The sequence below is a fragment of the Cavia porcellus genome, unplaced genomic scaffold (genome assembly GCF_034190915.1).
Source record: "Cavia porcellus strain 051 isolate PalLab524CR breed Dunkin Hartley unplaced genomic scaffold, mCavPor4.1 scaffold_26, whole genome shotgun sequence".
Lineage (NCBI taxonomy): Eukaryota > Metazoa > Chordata > Mammalia > Rodentia > Caviidae > Cavia > Cavia porcellus.
In genome coordinates, this window is record NW_026947509.1 from 14,533,363 (window position 1) to 14,554,232 (window position 20,870).

At 53.4% G+C, this 20,870-nt stretch overlaps 2 protein-coding genes across 4 annotated transcripts in view; one reads left to right on the plus strand and one right to left on the minus strand.

Moving 5' to 3' along the window:
• Positions 1-20,332, plus strand: part of Sdccag8 (SHH signaling and ciliogenesis regulator SDCCAG8) — a 194,380-nt gene extending 174,048 nt beyond the window's left edge. For both annotated transcript variants that reach the window (XM_003474237.5, XM_063237550.1), the window contains 2 exons: positions 12,460-12,586; positions 20,010-20,332. In XM_003474237.5, the coding sequence (XP_003474285.1) occupies positions 12,460-12,586; positions 20,010-20,039 (157 nt within the window). In that variant the 3' untranslated portion in view covers positions 20,040-20,332. The remainder of the gene's footprint in view (positions 1-12,459; positions 12,587-20,009) is intronic.
• Positions 19,979-20,870, minus strand: part of Akt3 (AKT serine/threonine kinase 3) — a 252,692-nt gene continuing 251,800 nt past the window's right edge. For both annotated transcript variants that reach the window (XR_010043619.1, XR_010043618.1), the window contains exon 14: positions 19,979-20,567. The gene's annotated coding sequence lies outside the window, so the exon portion shown is untranslated. The remainder of the gene's footprint in view (positions 20,568-20,870) is intronic.

Sequence of the window (20,870 nt, forward strand, 5' to 3'; positions counted from 1 at the left end):
TGCAGGCTCAAACTGGCAGCGTGTGCAAAAGTTCAAGTGTGTCTGGGAATTGCAATATGGAAGAGCATTCTAGAGAATGAGCAGAGACAAAGAACTGGCAGCAGGGCTGAGAAGTGAAACTAATGGAAACTTTGTAAAGAAAGGGAGGGAACCCGGTGTGAACAACTGTGTCCTAAAGCCGTACTCGGGGACCATATTTTTTTCTGGACTCCAAAGTCCTGCTTTCCATGTTACATTTTAGGATTGACCTTAAAAAAATCAGCGCAATCAGATGGGGGGCGGTCGCCGAGCGCCTCTTTATTTTCACTTCCGTGAGCCCTTAGATCCTTGCCAGTTTCAATTAAGTCACATGAGAAGTTTAATCACTCCCTAAAAATTAAAACGGGCTGTAATATTTCTTTGGCTTCTCTGTTAGCCAAGATTCCCCCCCCCCCGTTTAATTAAAATCTGGGTCCGCCATCCTCATCAGCAAACAATGATCGGTTTATCTGTTTACAAATAAGGAATTAAAAAGTAAGCGGCACCTCTCCCACCACGGGGGAATCAACCTTCTTTTCTCACTGCTTCTCAGGGGAGAGAAACTGGGACGTGAGCACGAAGTTAATGAAGCTTTCACCCATCTCGTCCCCCAACTGCCATCTCGCCCTAACCCTCTCCTTCTGCCAAGGTCCGGGCCGGCGACCCCTGCGGAGCGCCCGAGCCAGCTGCTCCGCGCCCAGCGGCCCTGCCCGAGCCGCCCTCCAGGTGCAGGCGCGGGGCTGGATCGCGAGCCTCCGCCCCCAGGCCCAGGGCCGGGGATGCGGATAGGGCGCCGCCTGCTTGTCCCTAGCGCGCCCCGACGTGGCCTCCTCCACCTGCAGATGCAGCTGCCCCGCGCGGGGTGGCGCCGGGACGCGGCGGGCACCACAGGAGCTGGGCGCGGGCGAGGCTGCCCTGAGGCTGCACGGCCCCCCAACTCAGGCAGTGTCTGAGACCGAAGCCATTTCCTGGCAGCGTTTACAGTGGGGTGGGGGGTCTACCTTCTGTTTGGCGGTTGCTCTTTTGTGAAGCAGAAAATTATCTCCAGGGACCACTTAGGACACAGGCTCTCCCCTTGCCATGGGGCGGAGAGGGGGACAGTGTCAGATCCTGCCTCTGCACCCCTTAAAATGAGCCCATGCAGCAGGCAAGGAAGAGGGGGCTCCGGAGAGGCCCCCAAACTCTCTGGGGCCAGGGGCCTCTGCCTGCAGCGCTGTCCTGCGGGCCGCAGGGCCACTGCTCCAGCTCCGCAGGGCCTGGCCTCTGCCAGCGCAAGCGCCAAGGAACTGGCAGTTCTGAGGCACAGACTGTGTGCCTGGCTGGGGGCTTTTGTTTTTTAAATGGAGGCACTGTTGTCCGCAGGGGTTTCCCAGCCTGCACAGCAGGAGCAGGGGCCAAAACTGGGCACCGTGGCCAGGGCTGTGAGAGGCTCCAGCTGCTGCATGCTGTCACCCAGAGCACCCCTCTTTGCCTTTCTCTTCTGCCTGCTATTCAGAAATCTTAATTTAGGCCAGATGCCTATTTTGTTCTCAAAGGAAGCCAGTCCCTTCAAGGAAGCAGGCCTCCCTGTCTCTGTGCCCTGCCCTGCATTTCCAGGCCTCCCCGCTCTGCCCAGGACTGAGAAGCGCTCTGGCTGGAACAGGTGAAAGTTGATGGATAGCAGAGACATGGTGCTAAAGTGGCAGATTCCAAAGCAATCATAGTTATTTGCTTTCTCTGCCACCTTCCTAAAGGCCACCTTGGCTTCCGGGGCTGTGGGCCATTGTGCTAACTTAATTCTACTTCTAAAAAATGTAGAGCCAGGGGCGCTGGAACCCTCAGCAGGTTCTTCTCCCACTCTGAAAATCCAAAAATTTGCAGCCCAAATATTAAAAAATTGACTTAGCTCGTTCCTTCTCCCCCACGGAGGCACAGAACTGGGCAGCAGCGGGCTCATCTGCTGCAGGAGCCCGCTAGAAACCAGTGAGCCCTTCAGCGGGCCCTAATCACTCTGCTCTGTCATGGACTTTCTAGCTGGAAGAGTTATGCCATTGTATTATCCCAACGCTCATCACTGTGTGGAGGACCCCCTTTTACTAAATGATTTATTACTCTTAGCAGAATTCCTTTGGCTGCAGATTTTATTTTTGAGTCACTCTGTTCAGCTCTATTGGGCGCCTTCAGTTACCGTGGCAACCAGCAGATGGGGTTCTTTGACAAGGGTCAGCGGGAAGGCTGCCTCGGTGTAGACAGCAGAGGAGCTAAATGAAAAGCTTTGGGCATTGACAGTTCTGTCGTGGATGGCCAAGAGTTGTTATCAAATTACTTGCATTAAAACCTAATTAAGATGTGTGCCAATAAGTGCACCGTAGTGATCGAATCTGGTTACCTAGCTGCTGTGGGCTCGCTCTTCCTTGATCCCTCCTGTGTGACCAGTTTGCCCACCCTAAGGGTGAAGGAAATTGAGGAGAACCTCACTTGCTACACTTCAGAGTTTCTGGGAGCAGCAGGAGAACCAACAATACCATCCCGCCAACACCTGAGGTAGTAGCTAAGCCCTGAGGGACGGACGGACTGCAATCCCTGAGTCATGTGTCTTCCCGAAAGCTGTTGTTGCTTTAATTGCAAAAGCATCCATCAACATAAAAGCAGTCTTTTAAGGGTTCCAGGTTAAAGAGGTCTAAAGAGACAGGAGACTAAGTACAAAGAGTTTTCTGATAGGATAAAGGGAAAGGTCAGGTGACAAAATTTGGAATTGCCCAGTTTAGGTAAAGGTTTATCAGTTCTGTTTACCCCTATTGATGATTGACTTCTGTAAGAAAAGAGCTTTGTCTTCAGAAAATCTGCACTGCAGCATCTTGGTGACTCGAAGAAGTGCAGCACAGTGCTGTGTGGTATCCGCCCAGGGCTCAGGAGGCTGAGGCAGGAGGATCACTTGAGCTGAGGAGTTGGAGACCAGCTTGAGCAACATAGTGAGACAGTCTCAGAGAGAGAGACAGAGGTGTAACTAAATGGGGGCAAGATTATCACAACAGGTGAATCTGGATAAAGGTATGTAGTGTTCTTGGTATGCTTGCAACATTTTGTAGGTTCACCATTATTTACAAATAAACTTCTATAGGGTGAGGTTGCTTAGGTTTCCGAAGAGGGAAGGCTTTGCAGTGTGGATTTTCCCAGAAGTACTTCTGTGTGGGTTTGATTCCAGTCCACCCAGGATTCTACTCTACAAAGATTCTGATTTGAGACAGTTTCCATTCTTCTGCCCTGTTTTATTTGCACAGCGGCTCTGCACTCACTGTGACTCTGAGGTTGCTGAAAAAAAAAGGTTGACTCTTCCAAGTCCAAAATTCCTTCCTTCTCCTACTCTCCTCTCCCCTTTTCCCCTGCAGTGGTGGGAGTCGGACCCAGGACCTCACGTGTGCTAGGCAAGCCTCCACCACTTGAGTGCACATCAAAATAAGTGGTCCAGAATTCTCTGCATGTCACCGCCTACCCTTGTTGTTCCGGGCATCAGGATCCCTTGTGCAAACCCACTGCTTCAAAGGTATGACAAGCTCAGCCAGGGTCACAGCACCTGTGCTTTAAAAGGGCCCAGGTGACAATGCAGCTCTGTCCCCAGTTCCTCAAGATGAAAGCATGGAGCTCATTGATTGGAGGCACCATTTTAAGCAGCTGGTGTCAGAGCCCTGGTGATGTCAGGGATTTCAGGGATCCTCAAGCAGCCACAGTGCAAAGCCACAGCACCTGAACACCTCGCCCTTTCAGGGCAGGCACTGGCCACGGTGCAGGCAGCAAGCTTCCCCCAAGTGGCCTTGCGAGCCTCCTGCTTTTGCATCCTCTGTGTCAACCATGGACCATGGACAAGGTCTTTACTGGCCCAAGTGTCCCAGCCCAGGACCTGGCCTCACACTGTCTGTCTCTGCTCTGTGGCAAGGTACGAACCAAAACTGAGGGTTTAGAACCTTTAATGGCAACTGGAAGAAGATCCCTTATTTATAGTATACTTCATGAAGCCATCAGCGTGCAATAATCAGAAAAGTAAAAAGAATAAAAAGAACACACCAAATCCGGTTTTCGCACTGAGCTCCTTGGAGAAGCACTGCTCAGGGACTTCGGCCTTTGTCACACCTCAGACCCAGGGAAAGGAGCCTGGGCCAGTGTCTCCCCTTTCCCGGGGTCCTTCTCTTCCACCTGTGTTAGTGTGGATGCAGGACTTCAGCAGGCCTTTTGCCCTCTGCTTGTGTGGGGGTGCTGGGGTGTGCTGCTGGGCAAGCTCCCTACCACGGAGCCACACTTCTGGCTCTAAAAGTCCATTTTTAAAAAGGCCTGGTCTAGAGGATTGGGGTAGAGCTCTGGGGTAGAGCACTTGCCTGGCATGTGTGAGCCCAAGTTTGATCCTCAGCATCAAAGAAAACAAAAGAAAGAAAAAGGATTCTGAAATATTGCGAGAGATCATTGGATTCGAAGTCAGGAGATGTGAGCTCCGAGCCCTAGGTTTCCGCAGTCAGGCTGCGGGATCTTGCACGACCCCTTGTCCTCTCTGGGCCTCCTAAGGGGCCAGGCTGTCTGTTCTGGGGGCGCCGCTCAGCTCTGACACCACGAGACTCCTGTGGCGAGAAGAGGAAGGTCCTTCCCGTCCTCGTGCTTGTGTGCCATCAGCCTCCCGTCCTACCGCTGCAGCCCAGTGGGAGCTTTGGGGAATGGAAGTGGAAAGGGCAGCCTGGGAACATAAATCCTCTTTATGAAAGGTGTAAACTCTCCCCAGAATCGCATATCTTCAGGATGAATTACTCTATTGAAATCGCAGTCGAACAAAGTGGATCTGGGCAAAGGAGACTGAAATGGCTGCGTGGTCACTGAAAGTGCCCAGACTTTCTACGTGAGGACAAAGGGCTAGGAGGAGTCCAGGCCCCTGAGCACGCTGCCTCCCGCACTGCTTCTGTGTGACCGCATCCATGAGATGGAGTTACGGAAATACAGCAGCAATGTTTAATTATTGGAACAAAGTATACAACTTTAAATTAGCATTGTTTAGTAGCCAAAATTAATTACCTAAAGCAGTAATTATGGTAATTGGATTCGCAAAACCTCAACTTGGTGTACTGGTCTGACTGCATGGCTGGTGACAGGAATGTAGCAGGATTCTGTAAAGTCACTGCTGTGGAAGGGCCGAGCTGGAGGAAAGCGAGGTTCTCTGTTAGCCTGAGGCTGGCAGACTTTCTCCAAAGGGTCAGGTGATGGATAGGTTAGGCTGTGTCGAAGTGACTTGGCCATTCTGGTGCAAAAGCAGCACTAGATAATATAAGCATGAGAGGAAGGCTGTGTATCCACGAAAGATTGTATAAAGGGGCACCGGAAATTGAGTTTCATACAGGGCTCACATATTAGGCTCTTTTTTGTTTTGTTCAATTACTTGAAAATATAAAAGCCATTTTCAACTGGCAGAGGGTACAAAAATGGGAAGAGAGCCAGGGTGGATTTGGCCTGTGGTCTGAGATTTACTGACCTGGGTTCTGATTCATCCTTTGTTTTTCATCTGAGGAAACCAAGATTCAAGCTGATCCCAGAATGTGCTTAAGTTCTCATGCCTGATGCCAAAACATTGTAGGAACAGACTAGGATAGTTTTCATTGAGGCAGTTGGTTGTTTTGATCCAAAAGTGAAGCCACACAAAAATTATTCTCCAGATAATTCATTTTGTATGTGTGATTAATGCTGTGAATCCTAAAGGACCAGTGGTTTTAACACTTGGGAATTCATGGGAACCACTCGGGGAGGGCTTGACATGCTCGCTGCTTGGCCTAACCCAGTATTCAGGGAGGCGCTGTTTTTTCTGTTTCATAAGTAGGGGACCTCATCAGTGAGGGAGATCAGGCCTCCAGCTCAATGTGATAGGGCTTTAAATTCATATCCTCTCTTTTTAAGTCCAGAATTCATTCACTGATTCTACAATTCTTTTAACTAAATTGCATTGGCAGGCAATCAGTATCTTTTTTTTTATCAGTACTGGGGATCAAACTCACGACTGCCTGCTTGCAAGGCAGGCGCTTATGCTGCTAAGCTAAATCCCCAGCCCCCTAGGCAATTAGTTTCTATGTTATACTTTTTCTGGGACAAAATTGTGACATACTAAAACACCTGATTGTAGGATGAAATCATAGGTCCTAGATTTAGTATAAACATTGATTAGTTGCCTGCTCATCCACAGCTTAAGTGGCAGGCAGCTTGCTGAGTGCCAAAGACAGAGCCTGAACAGGAACCTGCTCTCACCTTGGAACCTGCTCTTGCCTTGGAACTTAGTGGGGCAGTGGAAGGGGTGGACAAGCAGTAACCATGGCCAGCAAGGACTACCAAGCCTGATGTCACACCTAGTGCAGGGGAGGGCATAGGGGGACTTTGTAAGGATGGGGTGAAGTCTTTTTTTTTTTTTTTTTTTTTTGTATTTTTCTTTTTTATCAGTACCGGGGATCGAACTCACGACTGCCTGCTTGCAAGGCAGGCGCTTATGCCGCTGAGCTAAATCCCCAGCCCCGATGGGGTGAAGTCTTAAAGGCCCAGCATCTAGAGTTGGTCATGAGGACAGAAAGCAGACGATGTGTGTGTGTGTGTGTGTGTGTGTGTGTGTGTGTGTGTGTATGTGTGTGCGTGTGTGTGTGTGTTGGTTACTTTTCTCTTGTTGCTGACACAAAATACCTGACACCCAAAATTAAAGGAGGAAAGGTTTACTTAGCTCACAGTTTGTGGATGTTTTAGTCTGTAATCAGCTGGCTCTAAGGCAGGGTGGCATGGCACAGGGGTGACAGTTCGAAGTGGCAGAAGACAGCAAAAGTAACAAGAGCTGAAGCAGGAACAAGCCTCTTTTCCTCCTTTATATTGTAAGCAGGGTCCCCAAACCACTCCAGGGCACATGTATCACTCACACTGTCTCTGTGCCCACCTCTTGCATCCTGCATGGCAGGATGAGAAGTCCACAAGAGAGGCCCCCAGCCCTCCTGCTCAGTTGCTTACAAAACTTCTGAACTTTTCAAGTTTATGCAGTGTATCAACCATAACTCTGTGTGTGTGTGTGTGTGTGTGTGTGTGTGTGTACACACGCAGTGGCCACAGCAGGAGGCATTTGTGTAGCGTGGTTAGTAGCAGCCAAGACACCTGATGGAGGAGAAGAAGATGGTAAAGGGACAGGGACAGGACCGGTTAGGGTGGCTTCAATAGTGCTGGCTCCACCCCTTCCTCCTTCTGAACTTGGGGAGTGACTTCCTCCTCTGTGCCTCAGTTCCCCGGCCTGGAATGTGGGTAACATGCTTGTAGTATTGTGAAGATAAATTAGCTCATGAGTACAAAATACTTACAGGCCTAGGCATTGGGTAAATGCTTGGTAAATATTAGAGCACGGTACTGGGAAAAGCACAGAGCTGTATGGAAGCCACTGTCCTCACTTCCACACAGTGACGTCTTCCTGGGAACTCACAGGGCCTGAGCACCTTGAGAAGAGGAGAGGAGAAGCCATGAAACATGCCTTTGCCCTTGTCAGAGTGACATAGGGAAGGGGCTGTGGTCTGAAAATATTTCAGAACAAAAGATTTTACCATGAGCACCAAGAGGAAAACCCCAAGACAGACACCCCCAGGAGCCCATAAAAAGCTCCCAGGTAAAATGCCTGAGTCCAGTAGGCGTGTGAGGGTGCCAGGCACCCTGGGGACAAGGATGCTGACCTGCAGAAGAAAGGCTCCTGTAGTGGCCCCAAGGGACAAAACTAGGTCCCCAAGTGCTCATTTGGTTATTATACCTCATAACTTACTTATACACTGCATATATTTTGTATGTATCACATACAACATAAAAAAATTTAAATATATGTATTCACTTGCTTTCACAGTATTCATAGCAAATGAATGTCTGAAGCACAGGACCAGAGCTGGCAGCTTGCACCACTTCTGTTTTGCATAAGATATTTTCCCCAACCCACTCAGCTTTATAAAGTTGTTTTGTATTTCACCACTTGCTCCTTCTTATCTTGAAGTCTTGCATATTTTTGTGAAGTGGGGGTTCTGATAATGCTGGTAGGGTGTGGCTACGAGGATCTTCGTGGACCCACCCACAGGGATGAGCTCGCCCCCTCTACCTGGGAGCCCCGGTGGGTTTGTCTGCATCTGTACCTTCAGGAACCTGGGCCTCTTTGTTGCCATGGTAACCTTGCCCTTCTGAGCCTGAAATTGCAGCAATGTCTTGGCACAGAAGGGTGCGGCCCTGCAGCGGGGACAGCCGGTCTTTTTCCCCAGGGTCCCTGTCCTGCTCTGGAGGGCAGCTGGACACACCTGCAGGCACTGACAGCATGGGCCCGTGCCCCAGAATGGGACAGCAACCACAGGGTGGGCGTGACACTGCCCGGAGTGGCCTTCCTGTGAACTTGCAGACCCAAGGTGAGGGTCACAGGGTCACAGGTGAGGATGGGGTGGGGGAGCACAGGTGCTTCATGGGGAGGGGTTAGGAAGCCTAGCACAGTCACCGGTGTCAGGGCTGCTCGGTGCAGGCGCTACCCACACCCAGTTGTCAGGAAGCCCTGCCGGGCAGGACCAGATTTAAGCTGGGGAAGGAGTCTGAATTAGGGGCTGGACTCTGCAGTCCCATGGTTCTGCCCTGTCCTTGGCAGGGAGCCTTTGTGTGGTCTGTAAGCTGCCTCTTTTGGGGATGCAGCTTTCATACACCCCACAGGCCCCAGAATGGCAGGGCCACTCATCACATCCACGGTTTAATGCCATGGAGAGGGCACAGGACAGGAACCCTAAGAACAGGAACCCTAAACAAAGTGAGAAAGTGCAGTCTCTCAAAATGACAGTGACACTGGGGCTTGGCCACTGAACAGGAGCTCCTCACCCTGGGAGGACAGGAGGGCAGAGTCCCCGGGACATGAGGCCAAGGTGGCCCTGGGCCTTCCCAGCTCAGTCTGGCTGTGTGTCCCTCACCCCAGCTACTGTCCTTCTCAGCACATGGTCCTGCCCTCAGCCAGAGGGGATGCAGAGCCCCTATCCCCTGCCAGAGGCACCTTCTGGGGGACTCCCTGCCCTGGACGAGCTTCAGCTCCAGCAGGCATGGCCTGCACAGCTGAACTGCAGCCCGGCTATTCGGCAGGAGGTGGCAGAGCTAGTCCCACAGGCTGCTGCATGCGCCCTCCCCCAGGCGCGTCCCTCTCTCAGCCTCTCTGGGTAAGGTGCCTCCTGGCCAGCGGGACAGAGTCTGTGTCAGTTAGCTGGGCTCTCTGCTCCACTGGGCATGGCCCACTGCAAAACTGAAGTTTCCGACTCTTCAGTCCACCCTTTTGCAGCCCCGTGCCCCACCAGACCAGCATCCGCTCATCTCCACATCCCAGCTTGCCAGCTGGGTGGCTTTGGACTAATCATTTGTCCTGTCTGCCTCAGTTTCCTCATCCTTAAAGCAGAGATAACAATTATTGCCTGGTTGGCCTCATGGAATTGTCGTGAGCACTAAAGTTAATACATTGCTAATTGCTTGCTGTGCACACGGCAAGTGTCCAGTGCACGGTGACAGCTTCCTCCTAAGTGGGCCAAGCCTTTGTGACCCTTCGCTGTTTAAATTTAGCACCTGTTGGGTAGCCTTGGCACTGCCAGCCTCTCAAGTGGCCAAGAATGCCTTGAGGGCAGGGGCCATTTGTAACTCTTTACTTTTTATGATTTGGATCCTAAATGTCTCCTACAGAGTTGAAGTTGGTGGTCTCCAGGCTGTGGCACTATGGGGGGTGGGGAGGGCCTATGGGAGGAACCTGGGGTACAGGGGCAGCCCTGGGAGGGGCAGTGGGACCCTGCCTTCCCCTCTCTGCTGTGCTGCTGCATAAGGCGAACAGTTTTCTCTTCCCCGTGGTGCCAGCTGTGGCTGTCACAGCCGGGGTTGGCTGACATCATGAACTTGGGTCTTGGTAGAGCCTGGACAGGAAAGGCCACTCCCAAACGGAGGCTGCATAACCGCAGGGAGGGAAGACCTTTCCGAGAGGAACCTCCTGCAGTGTTGGAGTTGGTGTGGTGGTAGCTGGAGCCTGTAATCACAGCTCCTGGGGAGACCGAGGAGGAGGAGGAGGAAGAGGATGGCTTGAGCCCAGGAGTTTGAGGACAGCATGAGTGACAGAAGTAGACCCTTCTTAAAAAGAACCCATCTGCCTCTATCCGTGGCAGTCTGGTGCAAGCTGTGCCCACTGGAGGACAGGTTTCTCGGGATCTGACCCCCCACAGCAGCCACTGCTGCTGCAATGCTGCCCAGCACCGAGTCTGCTGTTGAGTGGCCTCTGAGTCCCTGCAGTGACTGCAGCAGCTGTCCTGGCCCAGCAGGGGCTCTGCAGGAGGAGGGTGCAGGCAGGCAGGAGCTGTGGTAGCAGAGCTGTGGGCAGCGTTTTGGGCTAGGAGAGCAGGCTTTGGCCCTGTGCGTGGCCCTGGAACAGGCAGCTGTCCCTCTCCTGAGCCCAGCAGTCTGCAGGACAGTTCTCCATTTAATCCGAGCACAGGCCTAGGGACCACATGGAAAAGAGCTGTTCTTGGTGCCTTCCTGCCTGGAGCCTGAGTGGAGTCACCTGTTTATCACAGGTTTCAGTTCCTACCTCGGTAGCACATAGCCTGTGGTCCTCTCCGTGGACTTGGTTGGAGGGGAAAAGCCATTGTAGGGGCTGCGGTGCTCAACTTCCAATGCCTCTTGCCTCCCTGGTCTGCAAGCAGGGAACTGCCTTCTTTGGAGAGGAAAAGGCTGCTCACCTGGCGGCCTCTTCAAGGCACGGCTCCTGAGTGCCACCGTGGGGCAGGGTCTCCAAGGAAAGGACATTTGTTGGCCATTTGAGAGGACAACCGGGCATCCTGGCCAGGGACTGGAAGGCCGGAGAGCTTCAGTCTGGTCTGCCCCACTTGGTGGCTGAGGTCCTGAGACTCAGGAAGATCTGCCCTGCACAGCAGCACGCTGGGATGGGGTGGGTAACATGGGCCCCCAAAGTGGTGATGTCTCGGCTTTACCAAGGAAGAAGGGTTCCTCCTCCAAGATCACAGGCAGGACGCTGCACTGATGCAGGAAAGCGCTCATGCCTGGACAGTGTTCACGGGAGAGGACAGGGCTGGGGCCCTTGAGTGAGGACTGCACCAAACACTGAGAAGAAAGACAAGAGACAGGCAGGGGACAGGGACAGGGCTGTACGCTTGCGCTAGAGTCTGGGGAGAGGGAGAGCAAAACACCATTCGGGTTGTGCAGAATGCATTTCTCTGTGGTCAATTCTGCCTAGCCCCAAGGCCAAGGTCCTAGGCTTCCACAGCTTACCAGAAACACCGCGCAGGGAGCTCCCTGCAGCATCTGCAGAGCTTCTGGGAGCTCTTGGCCTGCAGTTTAAAATGCATCTGGAGCTTTCGAAGTCCTCTGCTTGCGAAAATACAACTCATTCTGCCCATGGGTGCTTTTGACTATGAGGGCTAAGACGGGGCACAGCTTGCGGTGCTGGGTGCTGCCGAGGGTTAACCCAAAGCCCACACTTCCAGGGTGAGGGGCTGGCTGCCTGCAGGAAGCCCTCTGTGGCCAGCTGAGGGGATTAGATGGTGTGAATTAGCGGGTCTAAGGAGGAGAGCCCATCAGCACTGACAAATTTGGTATCTTTAAGGACACCTGGTGAGCAGCTGGAGCTCGTGATTGATGGGTAATTAGTAACGGAAAGTCTTAGATCAGGGTGTCCATCCCTGGACCCACTTCTCCAGCTGGGGCAGCCATCGGGCTGAGCTGGCTGACAGTGGTGGCTCTGGGGCTCTCCTGCTGACCTCTGCCTATGAGTTTCGCTTTAGTTTTTCCTCTCTGTTTTGTAAGCGTGTGTATTTTCTAATGGGCAGTGTGCTGTGAGGGTTCACATTCAGCTTAACAAGTATGTGCCCAGGTCCTGCTGAAGGCCAGAGCCCCCAGGGCCCCCTGGAGCTGCCAGGGATGTGCACTGGCACCGACGTGGGCCTGTGTGGGAGAAGTTAGGTCACTGGGTGTGGCCGTAGTGGAGAGGAGGAGGGGACCCTGTCCCCTTCCCATTTCTGCCTTCCCAATCTATGAGGCGAGGCCTTGCTCTTCCATGCACACCCGCAGTGTGTGCTGCCTCGGCACAGAGCCAGAGAGAAGCCACAGACTGAAACCTGTGAAACTATGGCCAAAAGAAATCATTTCCTAGCTGGGTGCTCCAGGCGCACACCTGTAGTCCCAGCACTCGGAGGCTGAGGCAGGAGGATCTTTGCAAGTTCAAGGCCAGTGTGGGGTACAAAGTGAACTCAGCAGCAGCCTGAACTGCATAGCAAAACAAAAAACAAAAAAATCAAAGGAAGAAATCATTTCCTTTGTGCATGTGAGTAGATGACTTCAGCTATTCTGTCACAGGGACAGAGTCAGCTGACTCTCTCCAGAGCCCCGAGTCACACCCCGTCTCTAACATTGTCCTGGCTTCTTCTGCAGGCTCAGGCAGCTGGATCAACACAGCCAGACCACAGCCCAGCAGCTGGTGCAGCTACTTGGCAGACAGAACCAGCTTCTGCTGGAGAGACAGAGCCTGTCTGAAGAGGTGGACCGGTTGCGGGCCCAGGTACGGGCGCCCCAGTGAGGGCTGCAAGTGCAGATGGGGCTTATGGCTCTCATGTAGGGCTGCACCCCAGGTTCCTAGCATCACCCATTCAGTCAACTCCGAGCCCGCGATGGTGCCTTGAGACCTGAGGCAAGCGTGGTCCTCAACAGACCCTTGGGTCACCCCGCCACATGCCCTTGAGGGATGGGGATGGGCTGGCAAGGACAGGCAGGCCTGGTTAAGGTACTCTCACATGCAACCCACAGGCCTCGTCCTAAGTCATCAGTGAGAGTGAGGGGGACACTGGGGCTCACAGGTCGGCTGCTGTACAGGAGACACTTGACCTCTTCACCTCGAGCGAGCCAGCAAGACTGGCACCATTACTTCCATTTTGCAGATAGGGAAACTGAGGCTCAAACAAACCTATGCAGCTAACAAATAGTGCTACTACAAATAGAACCCAGCCCGAGTCAACGGCCTTGGCCTTTCCCGCCCTGGTTACATCACTGGGGGGGGAAAGGTCCAGGTGAGTTTGGAGCTTGGAATGAAACCTCTTTTCTTCTATACCACTGGCTTCTATCAGAGGGGCTGTGCTTCCTGCCCAGTGGGGCAGTGTTTAGGACACAGAGGCACCGTGTGGGCTGCTGGTGGTATCTGCCTGGGCCGAACTGCACCGTGGTGCTCCGTGAGGCCCAGGACTCCCTGCAGCAAGTGCCAGCGATGACTCCTGAGCAAAGAGTGCCCGGAAATTAAGACACCAAGGAAAGGTCTCTCTGTCACCTTTCAAGATGACCACACTCTGAATGCCATCAAGCAGCTGTGATCACGGACTGTCCCCACACCCAGGGCCCCTGCACAGCAGTCATTTGTTCCTAGCCTTGGGCAGAGGCCTCAGTAGGAAGGGCCTCACTGGGAAAGGGAAAGAGGCAGCCGCCAGTCTGAGCCGTACCTGCAGAAGCAGGGTGTCCCTGGCATGTGTGTGATAAACACACTAAGGTGCCCCAACGCCCGCCAGCAAAGTATCAGGGCCAGAGTGGCCAGAGAATAAGTCCAGGTAGTGGCACTGTCATGAGATCCCAGCCATATACACCTTTTCTGTGCCTCAGTTTCCCCATTTGCACCAGGGCTTGTGAAAAGGGTATTCTGAGTGGTGAGCAGCCCTGCGAGGTCTAAGGACTTAGGCTAAGGAAAGGTCGCGTGTGGTTTTTGCTTTCCCTCCAGGGAGGGACCGGGGAGGTGACCACCCTGGCAGGCACAGGGCCAGCCTCTTGCTGGGTGATGAGGCTCCTGTCGCTTTCCATGGAGGGTCCCCAGCTGACTGCTTGAGTGGCTTTTCTGGGCTCTGGAACCCAAAAAGTCCTGAGGATTGGGCCCAAAAAGCCTCTGAATGAATGCAGGCACCTGGGCTTCCTGCAGCCTCAGATCAGGGTCTGGGGACTCGGGCGCTGCCCTTCACGCCCCCGTGCCTGCTCTGCTGCCCTGTCGGACCTTAGCTTGGAGCATCGACTTTGGAGCCTCTGGTTAATTTGCACAAAATGCATCTTTAAAAACTTCCAAGCCTCAAGAACCTCCTCTGGAAAGCAAGTCTTCCTCCTGTGCTGGAGGGACAGAAGTGGTTTGCCCGCCCTATGCCTGAGCCATCTGACACCGGCCCATCTGGCCTTGCAGATTCCCATAGTACGCTTGGAGTTATTTTCAGAGGAGCCTGACAAAAGAAATTTGGTAGCGGAAACGTCTGCTTTCTACGGCAGATGCCACCATAGTCATCGCAGAGCAGGGCCCAGCCGGGGACCGCTGCGCATGGAGGCTCAGGGTGGCCTCGCTGCAGCAGCGGCCAGTGCCCCGGACAGGTTCGCCACCCCGGCTGACCAGAAAGGTACTTCCGGGAAGGTGTGTCCAAGAAGGTGGTGTTTCCGGGAAAGCACTTCCGGGGAGGTACTTCCGGGAAGATACTTCTGGGAAGGCGTTTCCGGGAAGCTGCCACCCAGACTCCTGGCCATGGACCCTCCTGGCCACCTAAGGCTCACGGCTGGCTCCATCTCCGGTCTGGGGATGGTGCAGCTGAAGGTGTCTGCTTTCTCCGTCTGGATGAATGAAGCGTAATGGCTTAATTTTGTGTGTTAAACTCTTAAAGACCTCTGTCCACTCAGTACCGGAAAGAGAATGGGGATTTTCCGGCCTGCTCAGAAGCTGAGTCACGTCCCTCCGATTCGCTCCTTCATTCTCCGGAGTCTGCTGCCCTGAGCTGGGGTCGCTGAAGTGGCCCAGGGTGACCCGTGGTCTCTTGTAGGAAGCATCCAACTTGCTCAGGGCTTGAGCTTCTCAAGGCTTCTGCTTCAATTCTGAAACCCACAGACCGTGCGTGCTGGTCCCTGTCATGCTCTGGTGACTCGGGCATCCGCGGTGCTGGTGCACAGTGGGCCTGCCTGAGCCGGGGAGGGGCTCCGGGCCTGGAACCCGAGCTCGATCTGGCCAGGCGGCACACAGGCTGTGCGAAACTCGGGCCTCGCCGTGAGGGGAAAGCCTTAGGAGACGCCTTGAGGTTGTGAAATGGCAGTAACTGCCCTGCGGGAGAAGCAGACAGGCACTGTCCCGGCCGGACGGTGACTGCGACCCTCTGCGACCCGTGGGTTACACTGAGTCTCCCCACAGATGCCCAGACAGGCAGGGCTGGGGCCCCTCTAGGGAGGTAGGCTCTGGCAGGGGTGAGGCCGAGCATAGGTCCCAGGGGGCTCGGGCCAGGCGCTTGGGGGCCTAACATCTGCCCTGGAAGGGTGGCAGCAGCAGCTGAGGAATCAAGGGCGTTCTGGGGCAGAATGGCATCCGGGCTGGAAGGCGCAGAGTGTCTGTCCGCGGGAGCGTCCCGAGGGCTCCCGCGCCTATCGGTGACTCTGCTCGCAGCCGCCTGGCGTCGCGGATGGCTGCGGCCCTGCACAGGCTGCTGGGCTATGTCCTTGCTGTTCGGGCTGGGGAGGGATTCCCTCCTAGGCCCTCGGTATGAATCACTTACAGTTTAGAAAACAGAGTCGGAAGCTGACTTGTCAGTGGTTAATCAGTTGGCCCCATGACTTTTAAGCATTCTTGGCAGCAAATGCACTTTCTAATTTGATTTAAACTTGTGCATGGATCCAGCAGCCATATGTGATTATGTTCAGGATCATCGACATTATCTCATTACACCAAAGGACTCATAGAATGGAGCTGAAACACAAGCAGGAGAAGCAGACACAGACTGCGGAGGGCAGGCGAGGCCACTGGTGAGCAGGGGCGGGGCGGGCTATCGTCCCGCCCAGAGCTGCAGCAGCGGGAAGGGGCAGCCCGTGACCCCGCGGCAGGCGCCTTGCTGGGCCCTTCTTGGAGACAGGAGCTTAGCCTAGCTGACTGCAGGGCTCCCACAAAGTTAGGTACCTGCAAGGCAGGTGGTGCCTGAATAGAACAGCAGATACACTGGATAAAGTAAATCACAAAGCCTCCTACCGATCCAAGATTTTTTGGAAAGAATTCTAAATGGATGAAAACAAACAATTTGATTTCAACCAAATTGTTGTTTTTTTGTTTTTATCCTGACTTTCACCCGAATTGTCAGTCTCAAAAATAAACACTGATACATTCCCAGAAAATATTTTTCAAATAAAAACTGACTCTGTTAAAGTTTGCCCTGATTCTTTCAAAACTGTGTACAAGACACTGTCAACCAAAGTGACTTGCATATTTTTTTTTAAAATAAACTTGAACATATGCAGCTAAAATGTCATTAACTCCCTGCTGCCTGAGTGGTTTTAAGGGGTGACATAAGACCCCAGGTGCTGCGTTTCTAGCTAAGGGTCTCAGGACCCTCGGAGAAACTGTGCCAGCGATGCACACCCAGGCCAGCCTGCCACGTGCCCCCCCCCCAGGCCACCTGTGTGCCCTAACCCGAAAAGCCCAGTGCTCCACCAAAGCCAGGCTTGCTCTGCTGTTCACAGCGCACTCTGTCCGAGGGAATCCGCTCAGAAGAAGAGTCATGGAAGGAAACTAAGCTGAATTTTATAAGGCTTCAGATACATTTGTTCCACTTATTGCTTCTTGAGTCAGACATTACATTTAGCAATATAAATTCACAATCAAGATTTTAAAGGGAGCTAAATATTTTAATCCAATTAGACAAGTGAACAAAACACTGAATATTACATGTAGTGTAGATAAAGTGGTTCTTGCCTTTAAAAGACTGTAATTCCGTCACATTACAACCCCAAATGTCAATGTTGTCTTCGTTTTTAACGCTTTCAAACACGAGGCAGCCAGAGGCTCCACTCTGCTGTTGATGACACTGTCTGTCCTTTGGGAAGGCTGAAAATCTATTTACCATGGAAACATGGTTCACATAAAACACAGACACCTGCCCCTGTGCAGAGCAAGTGCTCATGCCTGGGGAACTCCGGGAGCCGGGAGATGACGCGCTTGGATTCCTCGAGGGGCAGCACAGGTGGGCGGTGCTGGCGCGGCCTGGCCTTGGTCTCCCCAGCCGAGCCCCTGGCCCTGGTTGCTCACAGGGCCTGCAGCGCTTGGGCTGCTCCCCATAGAGAGCCGCCTCGAGGGCCACAGCTCAGGCACAGCTGAGGGGAGCGGGCCTTGACCTCTGGCCGCTGCAGCCTGGACCCGGACATCAAGGAAGGCGGGTGATATGCTGCCTACCGCAGTGACCTCACTATGAACTCCTGCCCTGCTCTGCAACTGGCCAGGGCAGACTCCAGAAAGGCCGGTGAAAGGGGGACCCCAGGGGTGATGGCTCCAGAGCAGGAGCAGGGCTGACAGGTGCCTTCCTGCCCTGCGGCTGCATTTCCCAAGTACTAGGCCCACCAGGGAGGTGGCCTCGCCCATTGCTTGGTGACCTCCCAGGTGACTGCTGAGTCCTACACACAGGTGGCCTCTCAGCAGCCAAGTCAGAGCAGGCTGGATGCGAGCCCTAGAGCCTGTGGAGGTTGCATTGTCTGGGTTCATATATCCGCTCCGAACCCCTTCAGTTATTAGTTTCCACATCACTGATCCTGGTGCCAGACCCAGACTGCCCAACTCAGTTTCCCTGGAGGAGGAACTGGTGTTACCTGCAGCCCAGCTCGGATGGCAAGGACAGTGGGCTGAGGGGACGCACTGAGGACGCCTCCAAGCAGGACGAGGCTAGGGAGGCATGGATGGCACTGAGAAGCCGAGGAGCAGGAATGCAGTTCTTCCCCACAGCCTGGGCAGGCGAGGCGGTCAGGGCTGCCACGGAGCCTGTCTTGGGCCAGCTCAGAAACACCCAGGAGGCAGAAAGCGGCTCTCTGGCTAAGTTGGATCGCTGGCCGCTGTCAGAGAAGGGGCCACTGCTGTTGCAAGGCCACCAAGAGCTGCAGACAGAGGAGAAGCAGCAGGAGAGGACTCGCAGGACGATGGTGGCCAGAGCCTGCAGTGCACGCAGCACTGTGACCTCTCCTACACTGAAAGTAAACTCCAGAAACAGGCACAAGGGCCCAGGGTTTGTGGCAGAGGCTCAGGCTTTACAGTGAGATGGAAGTGACCGGTGAGCACTGTTAGCTTGAGGGCAGGTGCGTTTCTGTGGCCTGGGCAGCGTTTCAGGGAGCAGCTGCTGTAGCACCCAAGGCAGAGGAGCCTTGATGACACACTGAAAGGCACAAGGACAGCACAGTGGTGGTCAAGCTGCAGTTGTCTCTTTGGGCAGCGAGAACATGCAGTCCCGGGGCAGGAAGGGTGCAGCCAGCCAGACACATGCATTCTGATGCCCCGAGCAATGACAAGGGCAGGACCGCAGACTGCTGGGGCCTGCTGCCTCGGGGTGCCAGGCTGCACTGCAGAGCGCAAGGTAGGCATGGAGCATGTGCCAGGATAGCTCCAGCAAAGCCAGGGTCACCCAGTATGGCTGAGACAGAGAACGATTCAGATCCTGGCGGGAGCTTATGACAGGCCAGCGCATAAGCAGGAGGTGTGGTAAGGTACACCGAGGGTGAATGCAGGCTTCCCGTAAGCCCAGATCAAACAGGACACCAGCAAGGACTGGGACAGCCGTCTGGCTCCAGGGGGGAACTCGGGCGGCTTTCCACTTGCTCATGTCAGGGACCTCACATCTGTGCCACCCTGCGAGGGCCACGAGTCGGAGGTGACCATTTCAGCAGAGCTGTCGAGAGCCGGTAGGGAAGGGATGCACGGATGATAAATGACTGCATGGCCTGGGGCCACGGGCTCTGCGAAGACTCATTAAGAGCCATGCCGCACTTAGGTTAAAACATGAAAACAAAAAACGAAAATTTGCAACCAAGTTTGTTTATTTCTGGCCTTCCTCTGTTCTGCATCCTGCGTGGGGCTGTTTTTTTTTTTTTGGTTTGTTTTTGTCTTTTTCATTTTTATCGGTACTGGGGATCGAACTCACGACCACCTGCTTGCAAGGCAGGTGCTTATGCCGCTGAGCTAAATCCCCAGCCCCATGGGGCTGTTTTCTATCCAAATCCCCTGTGAAATTCTTTTGAGATATGGTCATGGTGGGTTATGTGTGTCCTTGTACCCTGAGTACTCCTGGGGTCCCTCACGGTGGGAAATAGAGGCAGCCAGGCCACTGGGGACCAGCTCCTCCAGCGTCCCCAAAGCAGGGCAGAAGGGACACCCAGCCAGTCTTTACTGGGCAGAACCACACCGAAGGAAGGGAATGGGGTAGGTCACACAGGCTGGCACAGGGGACTTGCTGTGACAGCCTCCCCAAGCCCAGTGACCTGGCTGCTGGGGTGGAAACCCTTCAGTCACAGACGTGGTCAATGGGAAGCCCCTCGTTGGTCCCTCACACCCCTGAAGCAAGGCCTCAGACTACTCAGGCAGTTTCTATTTCAGTTTCACTGTCTCAACTTGGAAATCCTAGGTCATCCTGGCAGCCCAGGGGACCCCTGTGGGCCACGCTAGGCCACTGCTCTTTTCTGAGCACAGGACACAGCCACATGGCGGCCAGGCTGGGCCGGGCTGGCACTGCCATCCTCTTTACCTGTGTGTGGGAGCCCGAGCTGGGCCCTCTGCATGCCAGACATTACTGGGCTCAGGGCAGGGGCCTATCGGTGCCCACGGTGCTCTGGGTGGGTTTGGGCCGACATGGGCAGCAGGCCGCGCAGCCACGGTGGGCACTTCCGGAGAACACCTGGAGGCTTGGCTCCTCTCACTCCACCAGAAACTTCCTAGGGACCCTCAGCTTGCATCCTGTCCCTGTTCCCCCGTGTGAACAGCTCCGGGCACAGCCACAGCCCACACTCACACGTGCCTTGGACTGGTGTGAAACCTGGCATACAGCCCTAAGTGTGTGTCTTCCATGCTTTTAGCCACACGACACTTTCATCAAACTTAGTAATAAAAGGTGACTAAATGAGACAATGAGAAGAAAAATCACATTGAAGCACACAATCTATTTAAACTTTTTATTATTTTTTTCCAGTTACCCAGCATGCCACAATCTGATTGCTGACCTGGATGAAACAGTGAAATAAATGATTTACAGAAAGATATTTACATTCATCCGATCTGTACTTAATATGCCACAACACACCACAACCTTCCCAGGGCGACACCACCTTGGACTGCATGGGGCCGGTCCTCGTGCCTCGGTTTCTGTCCTGCGCTGCGCGGCTGGAGCTGGTCTGACCGGATGGGGCGGCTCCCAGCGGATGTTCTCGGAAATGGCTTTAAGTCAGTTCTGAGATATGCTCATTGTTATGCTCGATTATAGACAGAAATTTTAATAAATGAACTTTTTAAGGACTTGAATTGTAATGTTTCCTCCTTTGTCTTATAGCAGTGATGAACAAAACACACCCAAAAGGCACATATTTCAGAGAGGCCAAAGTGTATAATTAAGGACCAAACTTTCTTCCTGCACTCGTTTTCTCTTTCCCTTCTCGTGATCTACCACCGTCCTTTAAACGCCATCCACTGCTTGTCATCCTACTACTTCGTGCACATTCAGGAGACTCCAGGAAGCACTGCTCTTTCCATTCTGTGAACAACAACAACAACAACAAAAAATAACAGACAGAAAAAGGATCTTTGGCTCGGTGGTGTCAGTGTTTTCCCCCCACAGCAGTACTTGAGCCCGCAAATGTACTCAATGAAATTAGAAAATGTACTTAAGAGTATATCAAATATCTGTACACAGATGATTATTTTCGTCTAAAATAGTATTTCTACTATACATAGTCAAGCTTTCAAATGCTTTAAAGGAATAAAAATGGACACTGAAAATCCTGCTTATCCGAGGACAATGGAACAGTGAAGGCATGGCTGCAATGGATGGCCCTGG